Source organism: Arvicanthis niloticus, chromosome 12, assembly GCF_011762505.2.
Source record: "Arvicanthis niloticus isolate mArvNil1 chromosome 12, mArvNil1.pat.X, whole genome shotgun sequence".
Classification (NCBI taxonomy): Eukaryota; Metazoa; Chordata; class Mammalia; order Rodentia; family Muridae; genus Arvicanthis; species Arvicanthis niloticus.
Genome location: NC_047669.1, coordinates 1,285,454 through 1,306,784, shown reverse-complemented (window position 1 = coordinate 1,306,784; position 21,331 = coordinate 1,285,454). Strand labels below are relative to the sequence as shown.

Below are 21,331 nucleotides of genomic sequence, written 5' to 3'. Positions count from 1 at the left end.
AGTTCTGACGTAAACACGCCCCACGCACAAGGGGGTTGAGCCCGCCGCGGGTTTCCCGCCAAAGCACAATCCCGGTGCAGGCTGACCCAACCGAGGCAAGGGGTGTGCAAAGTGAATCGTGGCGTTTATACCTACGTAGCGGTCCAGAACTCCCCCGCCGGCTGGCGGTGGCGTCTTCCGGAGGCGGAGCTACACTCCCTTGCCTCCTGATTGGTCAGAGGCCTCCTCTCAGGAGACGCCTACAACTGCGCGGGGGCGCGCTGTGGCGTTTTTTCCGGAGGCGGAGCTACGTGCACTTGCCCTTTGATTGGCCAGGGGCCGCTGGGCGTTGTGACGACGAGCGGGTGGCGGGAATCGCTTCTATCTGCGGGCCCAGGAACGCTCCCTTGCGTGGGCACGGAGCTCTAACTTTCCTCGACTCCTCGTTTGCAGCTAATACGGATCCGAGGTACGAGGGGTCCCGAAGCGGGACAACTGAGAACCAGATTTCTCTTGTCGCGTAGCTACCACAGCACCATGTCGTCCCCGGCGTCCACCCCGAGCCGCCGCAGCAGCCGACGCGGACGAGGCACCCCAATCCAGTCCGGTGAGTTCCCTCCCTCATCTGTCCCCCTTTCCGCCTCTTGTCGCTTCCCGCAGCACTGTGGAATGTCCTGAGTCCCTCGAGCCTGGTGTGTGGTTGACAGACCTTGGGCATATAGTAGCCTCCGTTTACCCAGATACAAATGACTCTGAACGCTCATTTCCAGGCTGTCTGGCGTCGTCAGTTCAGCTGGTTAAAAATGCCTACACCTTTTTCCTTCTGTTCCAATTTGGAGGTTTGTGGGGTGGGGGTTGTTGTTGAAGTAATAAGACTACCCAAAAAGGCAGTTCCTGGAGCGTTGATAGACTTTCTGTTTTGTATGACGGAAGTTCGAAGTGAAGAAAGCAGCAGGTCGTCTCCCAATCGTAGACGTAGAGGCGAAGATTCTTCCACCGGAGAGCTGCCACCAATGCCCACCTCACCAGGAGCGGACCTGCAGAGCCCAACTGCACAGAATGCCTTGTTTTCTAGCCCTCCTCAGATGCATTCTTCAGGTGGGTCAGCTATCGGTTTTACTGGTTTAACAGTTGCTAGCTATGATGCCTAAGCATTTTTCTGTGTAAGCTGGTAGATTCTTCACTGAAATACGTGGGGCGTGAAGCAGAGTTGGTACATGTGACTTAGTGAGCAAAGGAAGTATATTTTATAGTAGAAGTACATTTTGGCTATGAAAATTTGCAATAAGTGTTCTGTTTAAATTGACAAACAGCTCTCTGAAATTGGAATTTGATGTGCTATGGTGCTTTCACGGTAAAGCTTAATTAATATGTTTTTATAGCTATTCCTTTGGACTTTGATGTTAGTTCACCATTGACATATGGCACTCCCAGCTCTCGAGTGGAAGGGACCCCAAGAAGTGGGGTGAGAGGCACACCTGTGAGGCAGAGGCCAGACCTGGGCTCAGCACGAAAGGGTTTGCAGGTGGATCTGCAGTCTGATGGAGTGAGTACAAAGCATATCTCTGATGGTGTTATCTTGGGAGTATAAAGTAGGTCATTTCGTTAATATGTTTCTATCCTATCTTTCTCTATAGGCAGCAGCAGAAGACACAGTAGCAAGTGAACAGTCTCTAGGCCAAAAACTTGTGATTTGGGGAACAGATGTGAATGTGGCGACGTGCAAAGAAAATTTTCAGGTAAGCTAATATATACTAAAACTCAGTCCAGAGTGGTAAACACTTGAGCACTAGAGCAGAGGATTACTGCAAGTTCAAGGCCAGCCTGTGCTTTTTTAAACTGAGATCCCTGTCTCAAACCTAAAAAAGAAAAATTATTTTTGTGTACAGATAGCTATATTCTCAAAAAAAAATTTTTTTTCACATGCCATGCACAGCTTTTATGTGGAGGTTCAAGGCCAGTTTGTAGGGACTGGTTCTTTCCGCCATGTGGGTTCTGGAGCTCAAACTCAGGTTGCCAGGTTCTCGTCAAGCATCCTTAATTACTGACCATCTTGCTGATCTCTCTCTAGTTTTTGTTTTTGTTTTTGTTTTGGGGTTTTTTGGTTTGTTTGTTTTTGGTTTTTGTTTTTTTTTGTTTGTTTTTTTTTTGTGTGTGTGTTTTTTTTTTTTTTTTTTTTTTGCATTTTAATAGTAGTTACCTATTCCTAAATTCATTAACACTTCATATTGTTTCTCTACATCAAGAGATTCCTTCAGTGTTTTACTGATCCTCTGGCCAAAGAAGAAGAAAATGTTGGCATAGACATTACTCAACCTTTGTACATGCAACGACTTGGAGAGGTAATCAAATGTGAATTACAAGTGAAAGTTTTCTATTTTGAGATAATAGAATTAGTAAAATATGACTTGTCCATATATCTTACAGATTAATATTACGGGAGAGCCATTTTTAAATGTGAACTGTGAACACATAAAATCATTTGGTAAAAATTTATATAGACAGCTCATCTCCTACCCACAGGTAAGAATTTGACTTTGAGCTTCCTGATTATAGTAACTGGTCTTAGCAAGCAGAATTATACTGAGGTAAAAAAGACGCTTGCAAAGGTGACTGTTTCTTTTTTTTTTTAATTGTTTTACTACAATTAAAATTTTATATTTGCTGATTGGTAGTGTTTCTTAAAACTAATGAGTCTTATTAGTGGTTTCTTGGATTTCATGAAGTAAATTATCTGTTTTGGCTAGGGAATGGGGTAGTATTCCCCAGTGAGGCGGAGCAGTAGTCAAGAATAGTTAAGTTGAAGAGAGCCTTGAACTCCTGTAGAGTCTGTAGAGCCCAGAAGAGGGTTTCTAATCCCTGGAGCTGGAGTTAAAGGGACTTACAAGCCACCTGATAAAAGTGCTGAGACCTGGATCCTGTGGTGTAGCATGGGAACAAGTGTTCTCTACTCCTGAGTCATCTCTTTGTCTCCTACATCTCCATATTTGTTTTTACAGGAGGTTATACCAACCTTTGACATGGCTGTCAATGAGATTTTCTTTGACCGTTATCCTGACTCCATCTTAGAACATCAGATTCAAGTCAGACCTTTTAATGCATTGAAGACAAAGAGTATGAGAAACTTAAATCCAGAAGGTAATATATTTACTAGTAGAAAAAATGCCTATGTAGAAAGAGATCTCAAGGATTGTGTAGTGCATAATGATAGCATTAAATTATAGGTTGAAAAGATTATTCTGATTACTTTAAACACTGAAGAAAATACTGAGGGCCAGCAAAGTGGCTCAGCTATAAAAGCAATTAGTGAGCAAACCTAATGATCTGAGCTCTTCCTTAAACTTACGAAAGAGCTCTAGCTTGGGAGGTAAATAGAGCATGAGCAGAAGATGAGTGTCTGTCTGTGCCTCAGGGGATAGACAAAGTCTTGGACCTATAAAGGGAAAGTTGGTTGTGAAAAATAATGGAGTTTGAAAGTGAATGTGGTAGATTTCTTTTAGATAACAGAAAGTGGGGATGAAAGTAGAAGATACTGTTCGCATCTGTGTCTGGCTGAAGCAGGGATTTGTGAGACAGTGTTTGGGACCAAAAACCCTAGCTCTGGAAAGTTTAGAATCCCAACAAAGAATTAAGTTTTGTTTCAAAGTAAATAGGAAAGTTTTAGAAGAGAAAGATTTTCCACTCATGTAATTCACATGAAGCACGTGACATATGAATTCATTTAGATTCTGATGGTGGCTCAATTCTGGGACATTGGGATCCTAACTTGGACGTTTTATTTTATGGTGCTGTAAGCGGGTCAGAATTACATGTGTGTGAATTTTCATGTGTGAAGGTTGTAGTGTAAATTAATGGTAGATCATTCATCCATGTGTGTACCTTTAAAAAGAGAAGGCGTGAAGGAGATAGCTCCTAGGTAAAATCATATTTTTAAAAAGCAAGAATTGCTGGGTGATCAGCTGATTTCAGAAGTTGGAAAATTGCATATGAATTAAAGAAAAAAGGGTTAGCCAAGAGTGGCAAAAGGTAGGTAGAGGAAATGTATGAAATGTATTTAAAGGCCTTGTGAGTCAGCACTGTGTACTGGTGGGATGGGAGGGCCTTTGAGTCCAACAGTTCAGAAAAGAACAAATAGAGGAGAGGCGTAAGCAACAGTAGAAGGAGAAAGCAAGAGTGTAAAAGAAGCTTGTCTCATAGGGTATCATTTCTAAAGGGCGAGCGACAGGGTTTGTCACTCAGCAGGTAGAATAGACTATCTTGCTGGCCAACAATCCCTAAAACTTTGGTTTTCTCCCTGTGCTGAAATTATAAACAGACCCTCCCCCACGCCACAAGCATTTTCAGCCCAAGATTTTTACCTGAGGTTTCAGGTCTTCCGGGTGGCTTTGTGAGTGAGATGAGAGGCTAGGAGACAACAATATACCTACACATCAACCTTCTCACCTGTTTATGTCTTCTAAGCAGCACACACGAGGAACAAAGGGCCAGACATGACCAGCAGTGAGCTAACAAGATAACTCAATGGGTAAAGATGCTAAGCCTAACCACGTGAGTTAGATTCCTAGCACCCACTTAGTAGAAGAGAACTGACTTCCATAAATTGTACTCTGAGCTCCACACTTGGACTGTGGCATGCATGTGCTCATTGCTCATGTACTCACAAGAGAGAGAGGGACAGAGAAAAGAAATGGTAAAATTAGAAAGTTCAGAAGTACACTGCTGCTGAGAGGAAAGCGAGCTGGACATTGGCAGAACATCCTAGGCTAGTTCTGAGGATACTAACCAGCTGTTCCTAGAGATGGTGCATGCTGTACTAAGGTTCTCCTCTAGTGGCAGATCCAGACCTTGGTGGGTTGAGGGAAGTGGCTGGTAGACAGTACAACCCTTCTCCCTTTACAGACATTGATCAGCTCATCACCATCAGTGGCATGGTCATCAGAACATCACAGCTGATTCCCGAGATGCAGGAGGCCTTTTTCCAATGCCAAGTCTGTGCCCACACCACCCGAGTGGAGATGGACCGAGGCCGAATTGCTGAACCCTGCACTTGTGTACACTGTCACACTACCCACAGCATGGCACTGATCCACAACCGTTCACTATTCTCTGACAAGCAAATGGTATGTGGCCACTCTGCAGCCAGGATAAGGTTTCCTAGCACAGTGTTCTGCCTCTTTCTCAAATATGTGTTTTCCCTCAACCTTCCTCAGTGGAGTTCTGTTCTTTCCATGTGTTTTGTTAATGACTTGAATTTAGAGCGCAGTGCGGCTTCAGTATTTTACGTCTCAAACATTGTATAGGCTATATACAAAGGCCTGTAATTGTTTTCCATGGTACTATTTTTGTTTCTCAAGTTTTTCTCTTTATTCTTACTCAGATCAAGCTTCAAGAGTCTCCTGAAGACATGCCTGCTGGGCAGACACCTCACACTGTTGTCCTTTTTGCCCACAATGATCTTGTAGACAAGGTTCAGCCAGGAGACAGAGTGAATGTCACAGGTAAGAATGTAGGTTTGTAACAGAATGATGCAAGTTAGGCTATGGTTTGCTACTGTTTAACATTTTAAGCTCTCTGATGCAGGTTTTAGAATTCAAGGTCCTAGTGGGCCCTTGCTATGTAGACCTCTTAGAACTTTGCATACGTTTTAGTTTGGTAATGTTGATGTCATTACCAATGAGAGCAGCTTTAAGGAGCATTTAAAAATAACTCAGGGACAGAATACCAACTTGGGGTTCGTCAATGCTTTTCTACTACTTCTACATGTACAGTTAAGGGTTAACATCACTTACAGAGTAGGACAGGAGACTTTGTACATAGGGCAAAGCTATTGCTGACTTTTTGATTGTTACAGTTCATTGCTGCCTTCATTTGTGTTTCTAGATTCTAAATGCTATCTTGTCAAACAAAGTGCCCTGTCTTTAGTGCCATTTGCATGTGGCAGACTTTTTATATTTTGGAGGAATGTGGGCACTTGGTTAAGGGTGATGGGTTGAGTATGGGGAATTAAATTCAGGGATCCCTGGTTCCTGAGTCTGGGGCTCACTGTCCAAGCTTCTCGGTGAGTCAGGATTTCTTCGCCAACATAAAAAGAGAGCCATACAATGCAATCCTGCCCCCACCCCTTCCCCTTAGCTTTCTTATCAATGCTCTATAACCTAGGACCAAACTGGACTGTTCCAGATATCATTAATAATAACCTACTACACATTACTCTATGGGTGAGGTGTAATCTGGTTTGCATTTTTTAAATGTTACGTAAGTGCTGGTTTTTTGAAGTTTTGTATATTGGGGTGAAAATCAGGAAAATAGCTTATGGAAGTCTTGTTCTTCCATATTGGAGCCTGAAGATTGAATTCAGGTCATCAGGCTTAGTGGCAAGTACCTTAACTGCTGAAGCACCTCACTAGCTCTGTAAGCTGGTTTTCTTCCGTTTTTAATGAGACATTAAAACATTTAACGTTGTCTTGTTAAAGGATCATGCATGATCTGTGCTATAAAGATGAGGATTATAAGGCTTAGTCCTCAAAAAGTAGAGAGTCTAGTAAAATGGGTCAGTGGATCAAGGGTACTTGCCATGCAGTTCTGATGTCCTGAGTTCCTTCTGAGTCCTACATGATAGAAAGAGAGAACCAGTTCCCCCACTGACCTCCAAACACCACACCCTGGCACATGAGTGCATACACACAGGCATCTTACACACTAATAACTAAAGTAAAGGGGTTTGTTGTTGGTTTTTTGTTTTGTTTTGGATTTATTTATTTATTTATTTTATGTATATGAGTACCCTAAAGCTGTCTTCAGACACACCAGAAGAGTGTATCAGATTACATTGTAGATGCTTGTGAGCCACCGTGTGGTTGCTGGGAATTGAACTCAGGACCTTTAGAAAAGCAGTCAGTGCTCTTAACCACTGAGCCATCTCTCCAGCTCTTTCTTTTTTTTTTTTTCTTTTTTTTTTATTTTTTTTTATTTTCAACAGGAAAGTTATTGTGAAGGTCCAGGCTAGTTTGAAACACAAAAAACAAAAGCAGTTTAACAAAACCTTCCTTCTTAGAGATTGTATTCATTTATAGAGTGGTTAGAGTATTAATTACCCTCTTTGGGGTGATGGTGGCATGCAGTCAGTGCCAGGGGTCAAACCCAGGGCTTTGTACATACTAAGCGAACGGTCTGCTGTGAACTATATCTCCAGCCCTCAATTAGGTTCATGAGAGGATAGCAGAAAATATCCTTTTCCTAGTATTAGCCCTAAATTGTCATTTTCCCTTCACTTTTAAGTCAGTAGGCTGTCTTGCTATTCCTGAAATTATTTTTTAAAAGATCTTGGGATTTTAGGATTTTCACTTTCAAGTTTTTGGTATGGTCTTTAGCATTTTGTTCAGCCAATTACTAAGTAAATTCTTTTTACTTTTAGGTTTTGGCGTAAGGAAATGACATTATTAAATAGTCATGACACAGCCTTTTTGTTTTTCATTTTGTACCTACAACTGTGTACTAAGGAGTTATGCAAATAGTTCCCTAAGCTCATTCAACACACATGATGACAAATATGATTTTGGATCTGTTCTTAAAAACCTGTTTCTTCCCCTTTTGGCCGTTTTTTCTGTCTTGCTTGACTTTCTTCATGAAGGCCTTAGCCTGGTAGACTAGAGGTAGTGGGCACTCAAGTGAGATACAGACCCCAAGTACTGCGCACTGCCTTTGCTGAGTTTACAGAGGAGAAGTAGAAAGGTAAAGTTGTGTCTCATACATGTTCTCAGGCATATATCGAGCAGTACCTATTCGAGTTAATCCAAGAGTGAGCAACGTTAAGTCTGTCTATAAAACCCACATTGATGTCATTCATTATCGGAAAACGGATGCAAAACGTCTGCATGGCCTTGATGAAGAAGCAGAACAGAAACTTTTTTCAGAGAAACGTGTGAAATTGCTTAAGGAACTTTCCAGGAAGCCAGATATTTATGAGCGGCTTGCTTCAGCCTTGGCTCCCAGCATTTATGAACATGAAGATATAAAAAAGGTAACAATGGAGTTTTTAGCTTGGTGGTGTTGAGGCTCACAGTTATTTACAATAAAGTAAATAAAGTTCCATATGCCACTGTTACTGTCTTCCAGAGGTAGGAACTGTTTGCTCTGTAACATAGCAAGGCACTGGCTCCTGCCTTAGTTGATAGTTGAGTCTTACCTACTGTTTTGTTGTATAGAAACTTATCTGTGCTGTGCATAGTCACGGTTTGAGTGTTACTTTTTTGTTGCTTATAGTTCTGTCTCTGCTGTGCACATTTATATTTGTAAACCTAGGAGGTTACATGGGGTCAAAACAGGGATTCATGCTGGTCAAGTTTTAGGATAATGTCTACTTAGCTTTATATTGGTTAGGAATACTTAGAATGGCCTGAGCTCTCTTAGATAATTTTGGTAATACTTTGAACTTATAAAATAGAAAAGTACCTCTAAAACATAAGCTAAGTACATACTGTACAACAAATTAATGTTTAGATGTATTTGTTTTCATAGGGAATTCTACTTCAGCTCTTTGGTGGAACAAGGAAGGATTTCAGTCACACTGGAAGGGGTAAATTCCGTGCTGAGATCAACATCCTTCTGTGTGGTGACCCTGGCACCAGCAAGTCCCAGCTGCTACAGTATGTATACAACCTGGTTCCCAGAGGCCAGTACACATCTGGAAAAGGCTCCAGTGCAGTTGGCCTCACAGCCTATGTGATGAAAGACCCTGAGACCAGGCAGCTCGTCCTCCAGACAGGTGCCCTTGTCCTGAGTGACAATGGCATATGTTGCATCGATGAATTTGACAAAATGAATGAAAGCACAAGGTCGGTGCTGCATGAGGTCATGGAACAGCAGACTCTGTCCATTGCAAAGGTGAGTGCTGATGTCCACTGTGACTGCAGGCTCACAACAGTTTGCAGTTAAAGTTCTGTTTCAAAACTGTTTAGTTGCTTTCACTCACTAATACGGAGTACTTACAAACTTGAGGTTGTGTTAAAGTTACTACCACTTGCCTTTCTGATTTGAAAACTGACTAGAGGGATGGCTCAGGGGTTGAGAACAGTAGCTGCTTGGCCAGAAAACCTGGATTTGATTCCTAGCACCGACATGTGGCTCACAACCATCTGTTTCCTGTAACTGCAGTTCCAAAGGATCCAATGTTCTCCTCTGAACTCCAAGATGACCAAGCACACGTGTAATGCACAAACATGCATTCAGGCAAAACACCCAGTACATAAAATGTAATTTAAATTAAAAATGTGGCTGCAGAATGAATATGTCTAAGCTCAGTCTTAGACATGAATCTGAGCACAGGGTTTGTGCACTAAAGTCAGTGAGACTCTTGGAAAACAGAACCAGCAGAGCAAATGAGGGTTAGTCCCAGGTCAGATGAAGATGGTTTTCCTCCTTATGGGAGTCAGGAAAATGCTTCTAACTGCACTGCTTCTTCTCGTAGGCTGGGATCATCTGTCACCTCAATGCACGCACCTCCGTCCTGGCAGCAGCAAATCCTATTGAGTCTCAGTGGAATCCTAAAAAAACAACTATTGAAAATATCCAGCTACCGCACACATTGTTGTCAAGGTACTAAAACATTTCTGTATGATAAAGCTCCTGATTGCTTATTTGTAGAATTGACAGCTGCTAGCAGTTTCTTCATTAACATTAAACACTCAGATTTGGATGGTCAAGCCTCTTGGCAAGATTTATGTGTCTTAGTTATTTGACTAAATTTGCTTTGTCTTATGCTAGAGATTTAGCGAAAGGCCTCCTGTGTGTTAGGCGAGTGCTCTATCACTGAAGTACCCTCCTTATGTCCTCAAAACAGTTGAAGGGGTTTTTATCCAAATGCAATATCTAATTGGTCCTGGATTACAGTGATATTTCTCAGAGCAGAGTTTTAACTTTTTTGCTTTGCTCTTACCTAGGCAGGACTAAGGGTTGGATAGCTGGAGATGTGGCAGCTTTCTGTGGGCATGTGCACAGTACAGTTGATGAGTGGCTTTAACACCTTTTAAGTCCTGTGTGTAGGTATGTTGGTGTCTCAACTAGGAAGACAGTATTTTTCTCTTGTCTTGTCAGATTTGATCTCATTTTCCTCATGCTAGACCCTCAGGATGAGGCATATGACCGGCGTCTAGCTCATCACCTGGTTTCATTGTACTACCAAAGTGAGGAGCAAGTGGAGGAGGAGTTCCTGGACATGGCAGTGCTGAAAGACTACATTGCATATGCACATAGTACCATCATGCCCCGGCTGAGTGAGGAGGCCAGCCAGGCTCTCATTGAGGTAACCAGGCTTACGAAACCTAAGTTTGTAACTCTGGATGGATTCTGTTTCCGTTTGTTTGTTTGTTTGTTTGTTTGTTTTGGTTTTGGTTTTTCGAGACAGGGTTTCTCTGTGTAGTCCTGGCTGTCCTGGAACTCACTCTGTAGACCAGGCTGGCTTCGAACTCAGAAATCTGCCTGCCTCTGCCTCCCAAGTGCTGGGATTAAAGGCGTGCGCCACCACTGCCCGGCAAATTCTGTTTCTCTTAACTTCACTTTGCTTGTTTTTAATCCCAATCTGGGGTTTCTACCCTGCCTTTGATCATTTAGTTCCTGGATAAACAACACACAACTTTTATATTTACAACAAGCCTTAAACGGGACAGGAGCTGGTTAGATAGGTACCTATCCTCTATGCTATTATGTCTGTTTCCCAGCCAATAATCCCACTGTATAATTTGCCATGTTTTGTCTGAGCTGCTCTTAACTCTAACTAGCCAACCCACGTGGCCATTATTTTATGACTCACCTAACCCATGGCAGCTGCTTCAGAACTCCCTTCACCTTCCTCTCCCCTGTGCTTCTCCCCCAATTGGGAGCCATTGGCTGTTGACATCGTTATTCACTGATCAGAAATAACTTGAGAACACATTGTGTCACTTGGATCTAAGTGCAGGCTCTGTCCTGCTGGTTCTCTAGGGCAGCCAGGTCTTGGGGTTGACCCTTAGCATTTCAGTACATAGTAAAAGACCAAACCTCAACATTCAGATGGGTGATGCTTAGATTTCCACATATTATAAGCTGGGCAGGAACGTCCTAGGGCTTGTTTGGCCTGAGTATAAGGTTATGGCATGCCCTTTGATGGGTTTATTTCCTAGCTAGGTTACAAAAGGCTAGGTGAAGGTTACAGATAGTAGTGACTTTTTTCATTCATATCATGAAATAAATGAAACTTCTTGTAAAATGATTTTATTCTCTTTAAAACATTATCCAGTTACCTTACATGCCTTGCAAAGTGGATCTTTTGACTGTCATTTGCCAGGCCTTTTCCTACAGGCCTTCTGATTCCTTTCTTCTGCCACTGTTACCTTTGCTTGTGTTTAGTGGGGGTGTGTTTGTGTGTGTGTGTGTCTGTGTCTGTCATGTATGTATGTGTGTGTTTGGTGCTGTGGATTATACTAATGGGGGCCAGGCCTACATTCTTCTGAGTTACTTTGCCAGCCTTTTGATATCTATCTATATTTACAAGATGTCTGCAAGAAGTCTTTCTGTCAAACATTTCATATCACCATGTAACAGTCCTCTGTTTCTGTGTGGGTGAGTTCCAAGTCCACAGCCTAGATTCAGTTTATAATTATGTACAGTAACCGTCCACTGCAGGCAGACAGGCTTTTGGTTACTTAACAGAACCCTTACTGTTCGATGTCATCCTTGAAGCTTAAGGTGCCTTTTGACAGTGGTTTCACTTGGTTTTTTTCTACCTTCAATAGGCTTATGTAAACATGAGGAAGATCGGGAGTAGCCGGGGAATGGTTTCTGCTTACCCTCGACAGCTGGAGTCATTAATTCGCTTAGCAGAGGCACATGCTAAAGTAAGATTTTCAAACAAAGTTGAAGCAATCGATGTGGAAGAGGCAAAACGCCTTCACCGGGAGGCTCTGAAGCAGTCTGCAACTGACCCCCGTACTGGCATTGTGGATATATCTATTCTTACTACAGGTTTGTTACTTGCTTTGAACGAAAAACTTAAAATCAAAAGAGATTCTATCTTCTAGGGTATTTTATATCTATTAAAATTTGTTTCAACCAAGAAGCAGGCAAGCTCGTTTGTCCCAGTTATGCAGAAACCTGAGGCAGGAAGGTCATTTGGGCCCAGGAATTCTAGGCAAGCTAAGGCAGCCTAGTAAGGCCCTAACTCAAAGTAAAGAATTTGATCTCCTAATAAGTATGATTATACTTGCTAAACAGCTTATATGGCTTTCAGTGGCAAGTAGCTAGTTAAAGATAAAGTAATTAAAATAAAAAAATAAAAAAAACCTGTGCTCTTGAATATGCTCTGGCATTTGGCTGTTCTACCTTTCTTGACAATATTACTGAAGTAGTATTTATGAAAATCTAACATTTCACTTACTCATAGTAGAAACATTGCCATTAATTTCTTTTTGAAATAGGAATGAGTGCCACTTCTCGTAAACGGAAAGAAGAATTAGCTGAAGCATTGAGAAAACTTATTTTATCTAAGGGTAAAACACCAGCCTTAAAGTACCAACAGCTGTTTGAGGATATTCGGGGACAATCTGACACAGTAAGTGTTTATATATGTATTATATATGTGTGTGTAAGTAATAGACATAAATAAGATTGCCTCTTCTGTTGAGAACCGCACTGCCCCACGTTTGGGGGCCAAAATGTCGGGGACCGCTCTGTCAGTGTTGGAACCCACACTGCTAAAAGCCTTGGGGACTAAGTTGTTAGAGCCCGTACTGCCCCAAGCTGCTCCGGTCTGCGGGTCGGGGTTCAGCAAGAGAGAGAGTGAAGATGGACGCGAAGAATGGAGACCAGACAAAGTGTGATTCAATCCCGTTTATTCTTCAGTCTCTCTTCTTCTCTCCAAGTCCCTAGTTCCCAGTCCCTAGTTCCTAGTACCAAGTCTCAGGACCTAATCCTACTTCCAGTTGCTAGTCTCTTTCCCAGTTCCAAGTTCCTCTCCTCTGAGTCTCAGGTCTCAAGTACCCATTGCTCTCTTCTGTCTGCCTCTTGCCTTTTATAGATCTCACTTCTAAATCACGCCTTTAAGTCTCACACACCTAAGGGAAAATCCTGGGTATCCAAAGCAAGATGTTATCAGGTGTTGTAGGCTGTTGTAAACAAGTCTCTTGTCAGAGTATATGGCTCAAGATGGCTGCAAGGATGATGGCCGCCTTCTGTCGGCTCCATACACACATCATCACGAAATACATAATTAAAATGTTAGTACACCTATTTGGAGTTTAGATTTGTTTTAGAGATGAAGTATTTTCGTGACTTTTTGCAATTAAAGGTGAATTGTTAGTTTAAAAAAATGTTGGTCAAAGTCAAGGCCTGCTTATTTTATTTTTATAACACTTTTACTTATCCTTGACTGCATTGGCATGGTGAAGGCAGAGCTTAGAAAGGACGACACTTAGTCCTTTAAAGAAACATTTGCCAGTTTGCCATCCTGATTTACAGGATAAGAAATGCTTTCTAGCAGGGTTAATAAGATGGCTCAGTGGGTAAAGAAGATACCTACCACTAAGCCTGATGAGCTGAATTCTATCTCTGGGACCTATGTGGTGGAAGGAGACTTCCACTTCCACAGCAGCCCACATGCACACAAAAAAATAAGATATATATAAGATGGAACTAAGCAGAATGAATTGTCTACAGCCCCAAGTAGACAAAGACTAAGCAGTAGTATGTGTGTCAAATAGTAAGGACTCAATCTGTGGCATTTGTATTTCCTAGGCGATTACCAAAGATATGTTTGAGGAAGCCCTGCGAGCTTTGGCTGATGATGACTTCCTAACAGTAACTGGGAAGACTGTCCGCCTGCTCTGAGCTGCACAGCCCTTGGACTAGAGGCAGTCACTGCTGTTATTGATGCACATGGAGTATTCCATTGTGCAGACATTTTCCATCCTGGGATGTATTTTGATAAATGTATGTTTTCACCTTCTTTAACATTTTAAATTACCAACATATACAGTAGACATGTTCTCAATATGCCATATTTTTTAAGCACCTTGCTTCTCACCTGTTTGTACACAGCCTAAGCCCTGTTTTGGAGGGTTTTTGTTGTTGTTGTTGTTTTTAATGTGGAGGCTTTGCCTTTGTTGTGTTGCAGTGCTGGGGATGAAGCTAAGAGTAGCATGCATACTGTATGTACAAGCTATGTCCTTAGTGTGTGGAGAATTAAGTGCTTGGAGGTAAAAAAAATTGTGATGTGATGGGCTAAGTATTTTTATAACACCTGGACTTATCTTTCTTTACAGATTTTCCCATAACTATTATTAGAACAAAAATATGCTTGAAAAGCTATTAGATCAAGTTGCCTTCTGTTTTTTTCCTAATATGTAAAACATTTTTCTAAATAAATGATAGAAAAGTAATATTTGGTTTAACATTATTTCTCATTAGGAACAGAACTTTGCTAAATATATCCTTGAAATCATAATAGTGCTTTATAGGTTTTAGAAAATCAAGGTATGAATTTCATTAACTGTTTTAGATCATTAGTTTCAAAAGCCATTGTAGCATTAAAACTTTTATGTAAATATTACTACAGTGAATATCTAAACTATTTCAATTATATGAAGTAGATTTTAATGTGACTTGGAAATTTTTTCCTTTTTCTTTTGTTTTTGTTTTTTCGATACAGGGTTTTCCCTGTGTAGCCTTGGCTGTCCTAGAACTTACTCTGTAGACCAGGCTGGCCTTGAACTCAGAAATCTGCCTGCCTCTGCCTCACAAGTGCTGAGATTAAAGGTGTGCGCCACCACTGCCCAGCTGTAACTTGGAATTCTTACAGGTTGTGTTTATAGATCTAAAAATGAATGTTTACTTAGCATTCAGATATTGGTATGGAAATGATGTATTTCAAAGGAAGGAGTGGTTGAGTTGGGACATCACCAAAGGCCATGGTCATTTACCTAATTTAGTTGCTTCACTCATGTGAATTGGATCTTGTTCACCTTTCTAACTAGCTGAAAGTTTTAGCACAGCTGACAACTTTGGAGACATCACAAAGCATATTGAAACAGCTTAATTTTAAAACTTTACTTAATGTGTAAAACTGTGAGAACAAAATTTGAAAGCAGCATTGTAACAACAAAAATTCATGATCAGCAAAGACCAACAATTTGTTAAATATAGTCATAAAATACTAAGTCCCTCCAGGGGCAGGGTGACCAAAAATGAAAAGGCATGCAAGGACGTGCCCAGACAATCCAAACAAGCCCAAGTGAGTAGTGGGCTATCTGGTATTTACTTTTCTCTCCCCCTTTTCCAGAAGTCCAAGGTTTCATGGTCAAAAGTAACTAGTCATCCTGCCAGCTCACACATAGCCGCTTCTGCAAGTTGCTGATGTTTGAAATATCCAATTATATGTAACCTCGCCAAATTTTCCCGCTCTCCCCAACCCCTGCCCATAAATATCCCAAGTTTCCTGGGTTCTGGGTCGGAACCTCTATCTCCTGCGTGAGATATGTTACAGCCCGAGGGCCCTCGTCATTAAACCTCTGCAATTGCATCAAGAAGGTCTCTTGTGTGTCCTTGGGCCGTGCAGGTCCAGACTTGGGTGAGGGTCCCCTTGCGGGGGTCTTTCAAAACCAGTTGGGAATTACCTCCATTAAACATTGTAATTTGGGGACTAAGAAAAATTGCTCTGCTCTTACAGAGGACTGCAAACACCTTGAGTCACAAATACTTGTAATTCCAGCTCCAGGCAATTTGACTCCTGACCCCTGTGGGCATCTGTACACACATATGCACAAATGGAGTGAGAGTAAACAGATAAGTAAATTTTTTAAAAATTAACAGTAAAGTTGAATAAACCACACATGTAGCAGTGATTAGATCTGAAAAGTGTCTTCTAATGAAAACATTCTGGAACATTCCTTCCGATTCCTCTCTGATCATGTGAGATAAAGGTGCACATCACTTTCATAATGCCCCACTCAAGTCAGCCTTTGTATGAATTTTAGCACAAGTATACTGTGATAGCTAGTGTCAATTTAACCACAGCTGCAATCAACTGAAACGCAAAAGCCTGGGCACACCTGTGAGGGATATTTTTTAATTAAATCATTTGAAGTGGGAAGACTGTCTTAATTAGAGTTATTACTATGATGAAACACCATGGCCAAAAGCAACTTGAGAGAAGGGTTCATCCCTCACAGTTTGATAGGGCAGTTTATGATGAAAAGTAGTGAGGACAGGAAACTGGATGCAGGAGCTGATGCAGTAAGCCACAAGTGGTGCTGCTTCCCAGCTTACTTCCCATAGCTGTCCTGGAACTCACTCTGAAGACCAGGCTGACCTCAAACTCAGAGATCCACTGGTCTCTGCCTCCCAAGTGCTGAGATTAAAGGTGTGTGCTGCTACTGAAGACCCCCATACTCGGGAGACCCTTCCTCAAGTCTCAGGAAATAACTACCACCCAAAGATCACAAGAAACCATACCTGGATGCAATCAGCAGAGGCTTTATTAGGGAAGTTAGCCGGCAGTCAAACCACAAGCTCTCTAGCTCCAAGAGCAAGGTTTGGCCTCGAATGGCGGGCTAAGGGGTCTTTTATAGCATGGGGTAGGGAAAGGAAGGCATTTTCGAGCGGTTATACATGATTGGTTGCATTTTCGCGTGGTTACACATGATTGGTTGTTTTACAAATTTTGAACATAGCACTGGGAAGACCAAGGGAGGGAGGGGTAACCAAGAACAGTGGAACATTTCAGAGGAATCTAGCCCAAATGATCTAGAGTCATGTGAAAATCACTCTGCACACTCATTCTTCTCAAAAATGTGGTCTTACCAAGTCACTGTCCCCTATACCGTCATTACAAAATATTTCTCACTTCCTCCAGTCACAGCCCCACCTAGATGGCTTGTATTTTTTATGGTCAGGAATGTGTCTTCCTGCCTTGGGCCTCTTCCACCCATAGGTGGGTCTACTGCTTGAGGCTTGAGGAATGTAATTCATCCAGCAAGTGTCCTGGGGTATGAAGGCCTGAAATCTTATTTTCAGTTCCGTGTTCTGGGACCTGCATTTTTTCTGCCCAGGTCTAAGGGCAAAGAAATCTACACATATTTCATAAAATGGCCTTTATAATTTTTCACTCTACACTACCACCACCACCCAACTCAGCCTGCTTGTTCTCTATTTTTTTTTCTGTTTTCTTTTTTTTTTAATTTTTTTAATATTTTTTATAGAATCTTTGGGGATTTCACATCATATGCCCCTATTATATTCACTTCTCAGACCTTCCCTGCCTCCCTCTACCTTTGTTACTCCCTCGTCCCCTGCCCCTGCCAGAGGTGTGGATAGTCCAACTAGTATATCTATATACTCACTGGAGTGTGGTCAAAACTCTCAGTGCCTGCCCCCTAAATGCAGCTGAATCCTTCCCCTCCCACATCCCTGCTAAAAGTCATCTGCTGTGGAGGGCAACATTCCAACATCCTATCACAATTTTTAAGAGTTCTTTCCGGAGGCTTCCTGTCTTATCAGCCTGCTTTCTTATAGACCCTAGAACCACCAACCCAGGGGTGACCCCAGTCCATCCTGGGCATTTTGTCTATGGAGACACCCTTCTCTCTGATGACTTTATCTTGTATCAAATTGACATAAAACTAGCCACTACAGAAGACTCACTTCTAATGCTGATCTTTGAGATTGGAAGATACAAGTTTAATCCAGATCTGGGGTGGGAAGAGCCACCTTTAAATTGTGCCATACCTTATGCTAGAAGCCTATATAAAGGACATGAAAGAAGGAAGCTTCTCTTTTTGCCTTCTTGTTCTCTCTGGCAAGCCCATTCCCTCCCTGGCATTAGAACCTACTTCAGGATTGCAACATATAGGAAAGACCAACTGAGACATCCAGCCTTGTGGCTGAACAACTGGATTCTTAGACTTTCCACTCATAGCCAACCATTGTTGCACTAGCTGCACCACAGCCATTCTAATAAATCCCCTTTCATTCTAGAAGTTTTTCTTCTAAAGAACCCTGACTGTGTTAGTTTACTAACTCTAATATAACTCTAATACGTGACCAACCTTTTTAATACTTAGAAACCATGTGCCATCAAATTGGCATTCATTTTATCCACTAGATACAATATAAATAGCACAGCAAAATTAAGTGAAGTACCCATATAGGGTAGAGAGGAGCCCAAAGTTCCTAGTGCAGACTATCAAGTATTCTTTTCTCAACTCCCTGCATCTACTGAACAAGTACACACCGTATTTCCCAAGTTTAAAAAAAAAACAAAACTATTTACCCTAAATATTCTACCACTTTTGCTTTCAAGTGTAGCAAGTACCTTTTATGTAAGAACTTGTAGCTAGGATGGCTCATTGGAAGATTCTGACACAGATGAGGCTGGAGGGTAGACAGAACAGCTGTTTTCGAAAGAGAGGAATAACTGGTAAAGTCCACTATGAATAAAATTCTGGGTCGAATCAATGCAATTAACCATCATGATCTAGGTCTGAATTATTTTGTGAACCTTTTCTATTATGACGTAAAATTTACATGGGACATATACTAGAACTACTGTGCCTAAAATTAAATAATTGAGAGCACAATTTTGGCCTAATGGAGTGAAAGTAACAGATGAAAGAAATATATACTTAAAATGACCAAAATTTTATATATTTTAACTAGTTTCCCCCCTCAATTGATAGTTATTTATATTCTATGAACTATTTTACCTTTGTTTAAATGATTTAAAATGAGAATTTGGAAGGAGTCACTGTGTATTCTCCCATTTTTAGTAATAAAATAGAAGCATTATTTAATTTTAAAATTCTAGCTAATTGTACTATAGGACATTTTAGATACTATGTAAGAATCTGAAATGTAATGTAAGAATCTGAAAATCGCTGAAGGAAGACCCCAGACTAGATACTATGCAAAGACAAAGCGTTTATTCTGCAGAAACAACCAGCATTCGGGGGGTCAACCATTTTCCAAAATGGTGACCCCAGACAAATTCTTATAGGGAGCTGGGAGAACTCTCTAGAAGGATTAGGTAATCTAAAATTTTATTGGTGAGTTCGAGGGGGTCACAGGTGGCCAGTGATCTGCATTCCTATATCATAAACATTTAACCATAGAATGAGATAAGGCTGCCCAGCACAGATGACCTATTCTGAGATAAGATATTTCCCCATTTTTGTGGTTATTCCCAGGCTGTTCTTTGGGAGGAGGTTTTATGACCTTGTTTCTAGATTTTATGGTCTGTTCCTTGAGATTGTGCCTTATGGCCCTCTTTTCTAAATTATGCCTGGTCCTTAAATGGAGACAAATGGGGTTTATGCCATCCTTTAACTAATTAAGTCAAAAAACATCAGTACTTAAGGTATAAAACATAAAAACCAGGCTGTGGTGGCGCAAGTGATCCCAGCACTTGGGAGGCCATGGCAGGTGGGTCTCTGAATTCAAGGCCAGCCTGGTCTACAGAGTGAGTTTCAGGATAGCCAGGGCTACACAGAGAAACCCTGCCTTAATAAACTAAAACAAACAAACAAAAATTATAATGAATAATGAAAATACATACATATGTATGTACAAAGACTGTGAACACACTTGAATCTTTTAAATACTACTTTTGAATAAGGTAGGGGCTTAGGATAAATAAAGACATAACAAAAGCATGAGCAAATGAAAGAACATAATGACATAGTTTATAACTACTTTAAAACCAAGATTATTATTACATCATCAATAAAAATATACTAGGTCAAATATTAACTATCATAAACAACTTTTAAAACTTAATTACACAGCCGGGCAGTGGTGGTACACGCCTTTAATCCCAGCACTTGGGAGGCAGAGACAGGCAGATTTCTGAGTTTGAAGCCAGCCTGGTCTACAGAGTGAGTTCTAGGACAGCCAGGACTACACAGAGAAACCCTGTCTCAAAAACCAAAAAAAAAATTATTGTAGAGAATTATTTTATCTCAGAGTATTGAATTGACCTTAAATTTTATAATTTCTATATTATTTTTAACTTAGTTACAACTATATCCATTTAAAAATAATTCTCATACTGAAAGACATAGAAAACTTATGAAAGATATAGAAAGTTTTTATGACCCCTAGTCCTGAGCAAAAAAATGCAGGCCGGCCAGCTGATTCACTAGTTCCACAAAGAAAGCAGAACTAAATGTCAGATTTTAGGTCTTCACTGCCCCGGGGATACATTCTACATTCTGGGAGGAGTACATTATCCCTGAGTCAGAGGACACTTGCTGGATTAACATTCCTTAGACCTCAGGGAAGAGAACCCACCTATGGGTGGGGAAAGCCCAAAGCAGGAAGACACATTCCTGACCACAAAGAAAAATGCAGGTCATCTATGTGGGGCTGAGAAACTAGTAACCACGATGACAGGGCAACAACTGAGAAATTATTGAGCAATTGACAGGGCAAGACCACATTTTTGAGAAGAATGAGTATACAGAGTGTTTTCCACATGACCCTGACTCACTTAGGTTGGGTTCCTCTGGAATTCTCCGATATTTTTATGTTATATTTCCTTAGCAACCCCTCACCCCCTCCTCACTCCCCTGGTTTGTGGTTTCCCCCTTTTAAGAAGCCCCTCAGCCAGCCCGTCTTTGTCAATTCGGCTCCTGCGTGGGCAAACAAATTGACCGTTGGCCAGACAACTCTCCCTAATAAAGCCTCTGCTGATTGCATCCAGGTACGGTGTCTTACGAGTTTTTGGGTGGCCATGACTTCCCGAGACTTGAGTGAGGGTCTCCCGAGTTTGGGGGTCTTCAAGGCATCCAGAGCAAGAGAGAGTTAGGCATTTACAATTTATTATCGTAATCAGCATCATCTGGTTTTTCAAGACAGGGTTTCTCTTTGTAGTCCTGACTGTCCTGAAATTCTGTCCATAGACCAGGCTGTCCTCAAACTCAGAGATCTACCTGTCTCTGCCTCACAAGTGCTACGATGAAAGGCATGTGCCACAACTGCTCAATTAAAAATTTTTTTCTTTACCTTTAATCATTTTCTTATATGTGTATGAGTGCTTTATCTGCATAGATGTATGAGCATTACCTGCAGAACTGTTGCCTGAGAAAGTCAGAAGAGGGTGCTGGGTCCCCAAGACCTAGAGTTACAAATAGTTGTGAGCACCATGTAGGTTCTGGGAACTGAACTTGGGTTCTCTGTAAAAGCAACATGTGCTCTTTTTTGGGCTGTCTCTGTAGCCCTCAATGACTTAACTTGATTTTTTAAAAAATAAAAACAGAGGAAAATTATTTTAAATATATCCTTATTGTGTAACACATTAAAATGTTTACATAACCTCAAAGTGATTTTTTGT

At 41.3% G+C, this 21,331-nt stretch overlaps 1 protein-coding gene across 1 annotated transcript; it reads left to right on the top strand.

Annotated features, from left to right (window-relative positions):
- The first annotated feature begins 328 nt into the window (after nucleotides 1-328).
- Mcm4 (minichromosome maintenance complex component 4) lies at nucleotides 329-14,387 on the top strand. The gene is made up of 16 exons (XM_034515621.2): nucleotides 329-586; nucleotides 913-1,077; nucleotides 1,362-1,525; nucleotides 1,617-1,718; nucleotides 2,226-2,321; nucleotides 2,407-2,502; nucleotides 2,979-3,117; nucleotides 4,879-5,099; nucleotides 5,357-5,477; nucleotides 7,740-7,999; nucleotides 8,497-8,862; nucleotides 9,446-9,573; nucleotides 10,072-10,279; nucleotides 11,748-11,976; nucleotides 12,429-12,562; nucleotides 13,744-14,387. Exons 1-16 carry the CDS (start codon nucleotides 517-519, stop codon nucleotides 13,834-13,836), a joined length of 2,592 nt encoding a protein of 863 aa, XP_034371512.1. The 5' UTR covers nucleotides 329-516; the 3' UTR covers nucleotides 13,837-14,387.
- Nucleotides 14,388-21,331: the final 6,944 nt, after the last annotated feature.

What these genes read in the sequence shown, in the direction of transcription:
- Mcm4 (XM_034515621.2), top strand. Translation starts at nt 517, where the DNA reads ATGTCGTCCCCGGCGTCCACCCCGAGCCGCCGCAGCAGCCGACGCGGA. An exon ending in ACATGCAACGACTTGGAGAG is followed by an intron (nt 2,322 to 2,406) that starts GTAATCAAATGT and finishes TATATCTTACAG; the next exon opens with ATTAATATTACGGGAGAGCC. An exon ending in AACATGAAGATATAAAAAAG is followed by an intron (nt 8,000 to 8,496) that starts GTAACAATGGAG and finishes TTGTTTTCATAG; the next exon opens with GGAATTCTACTTCAGCTCTT.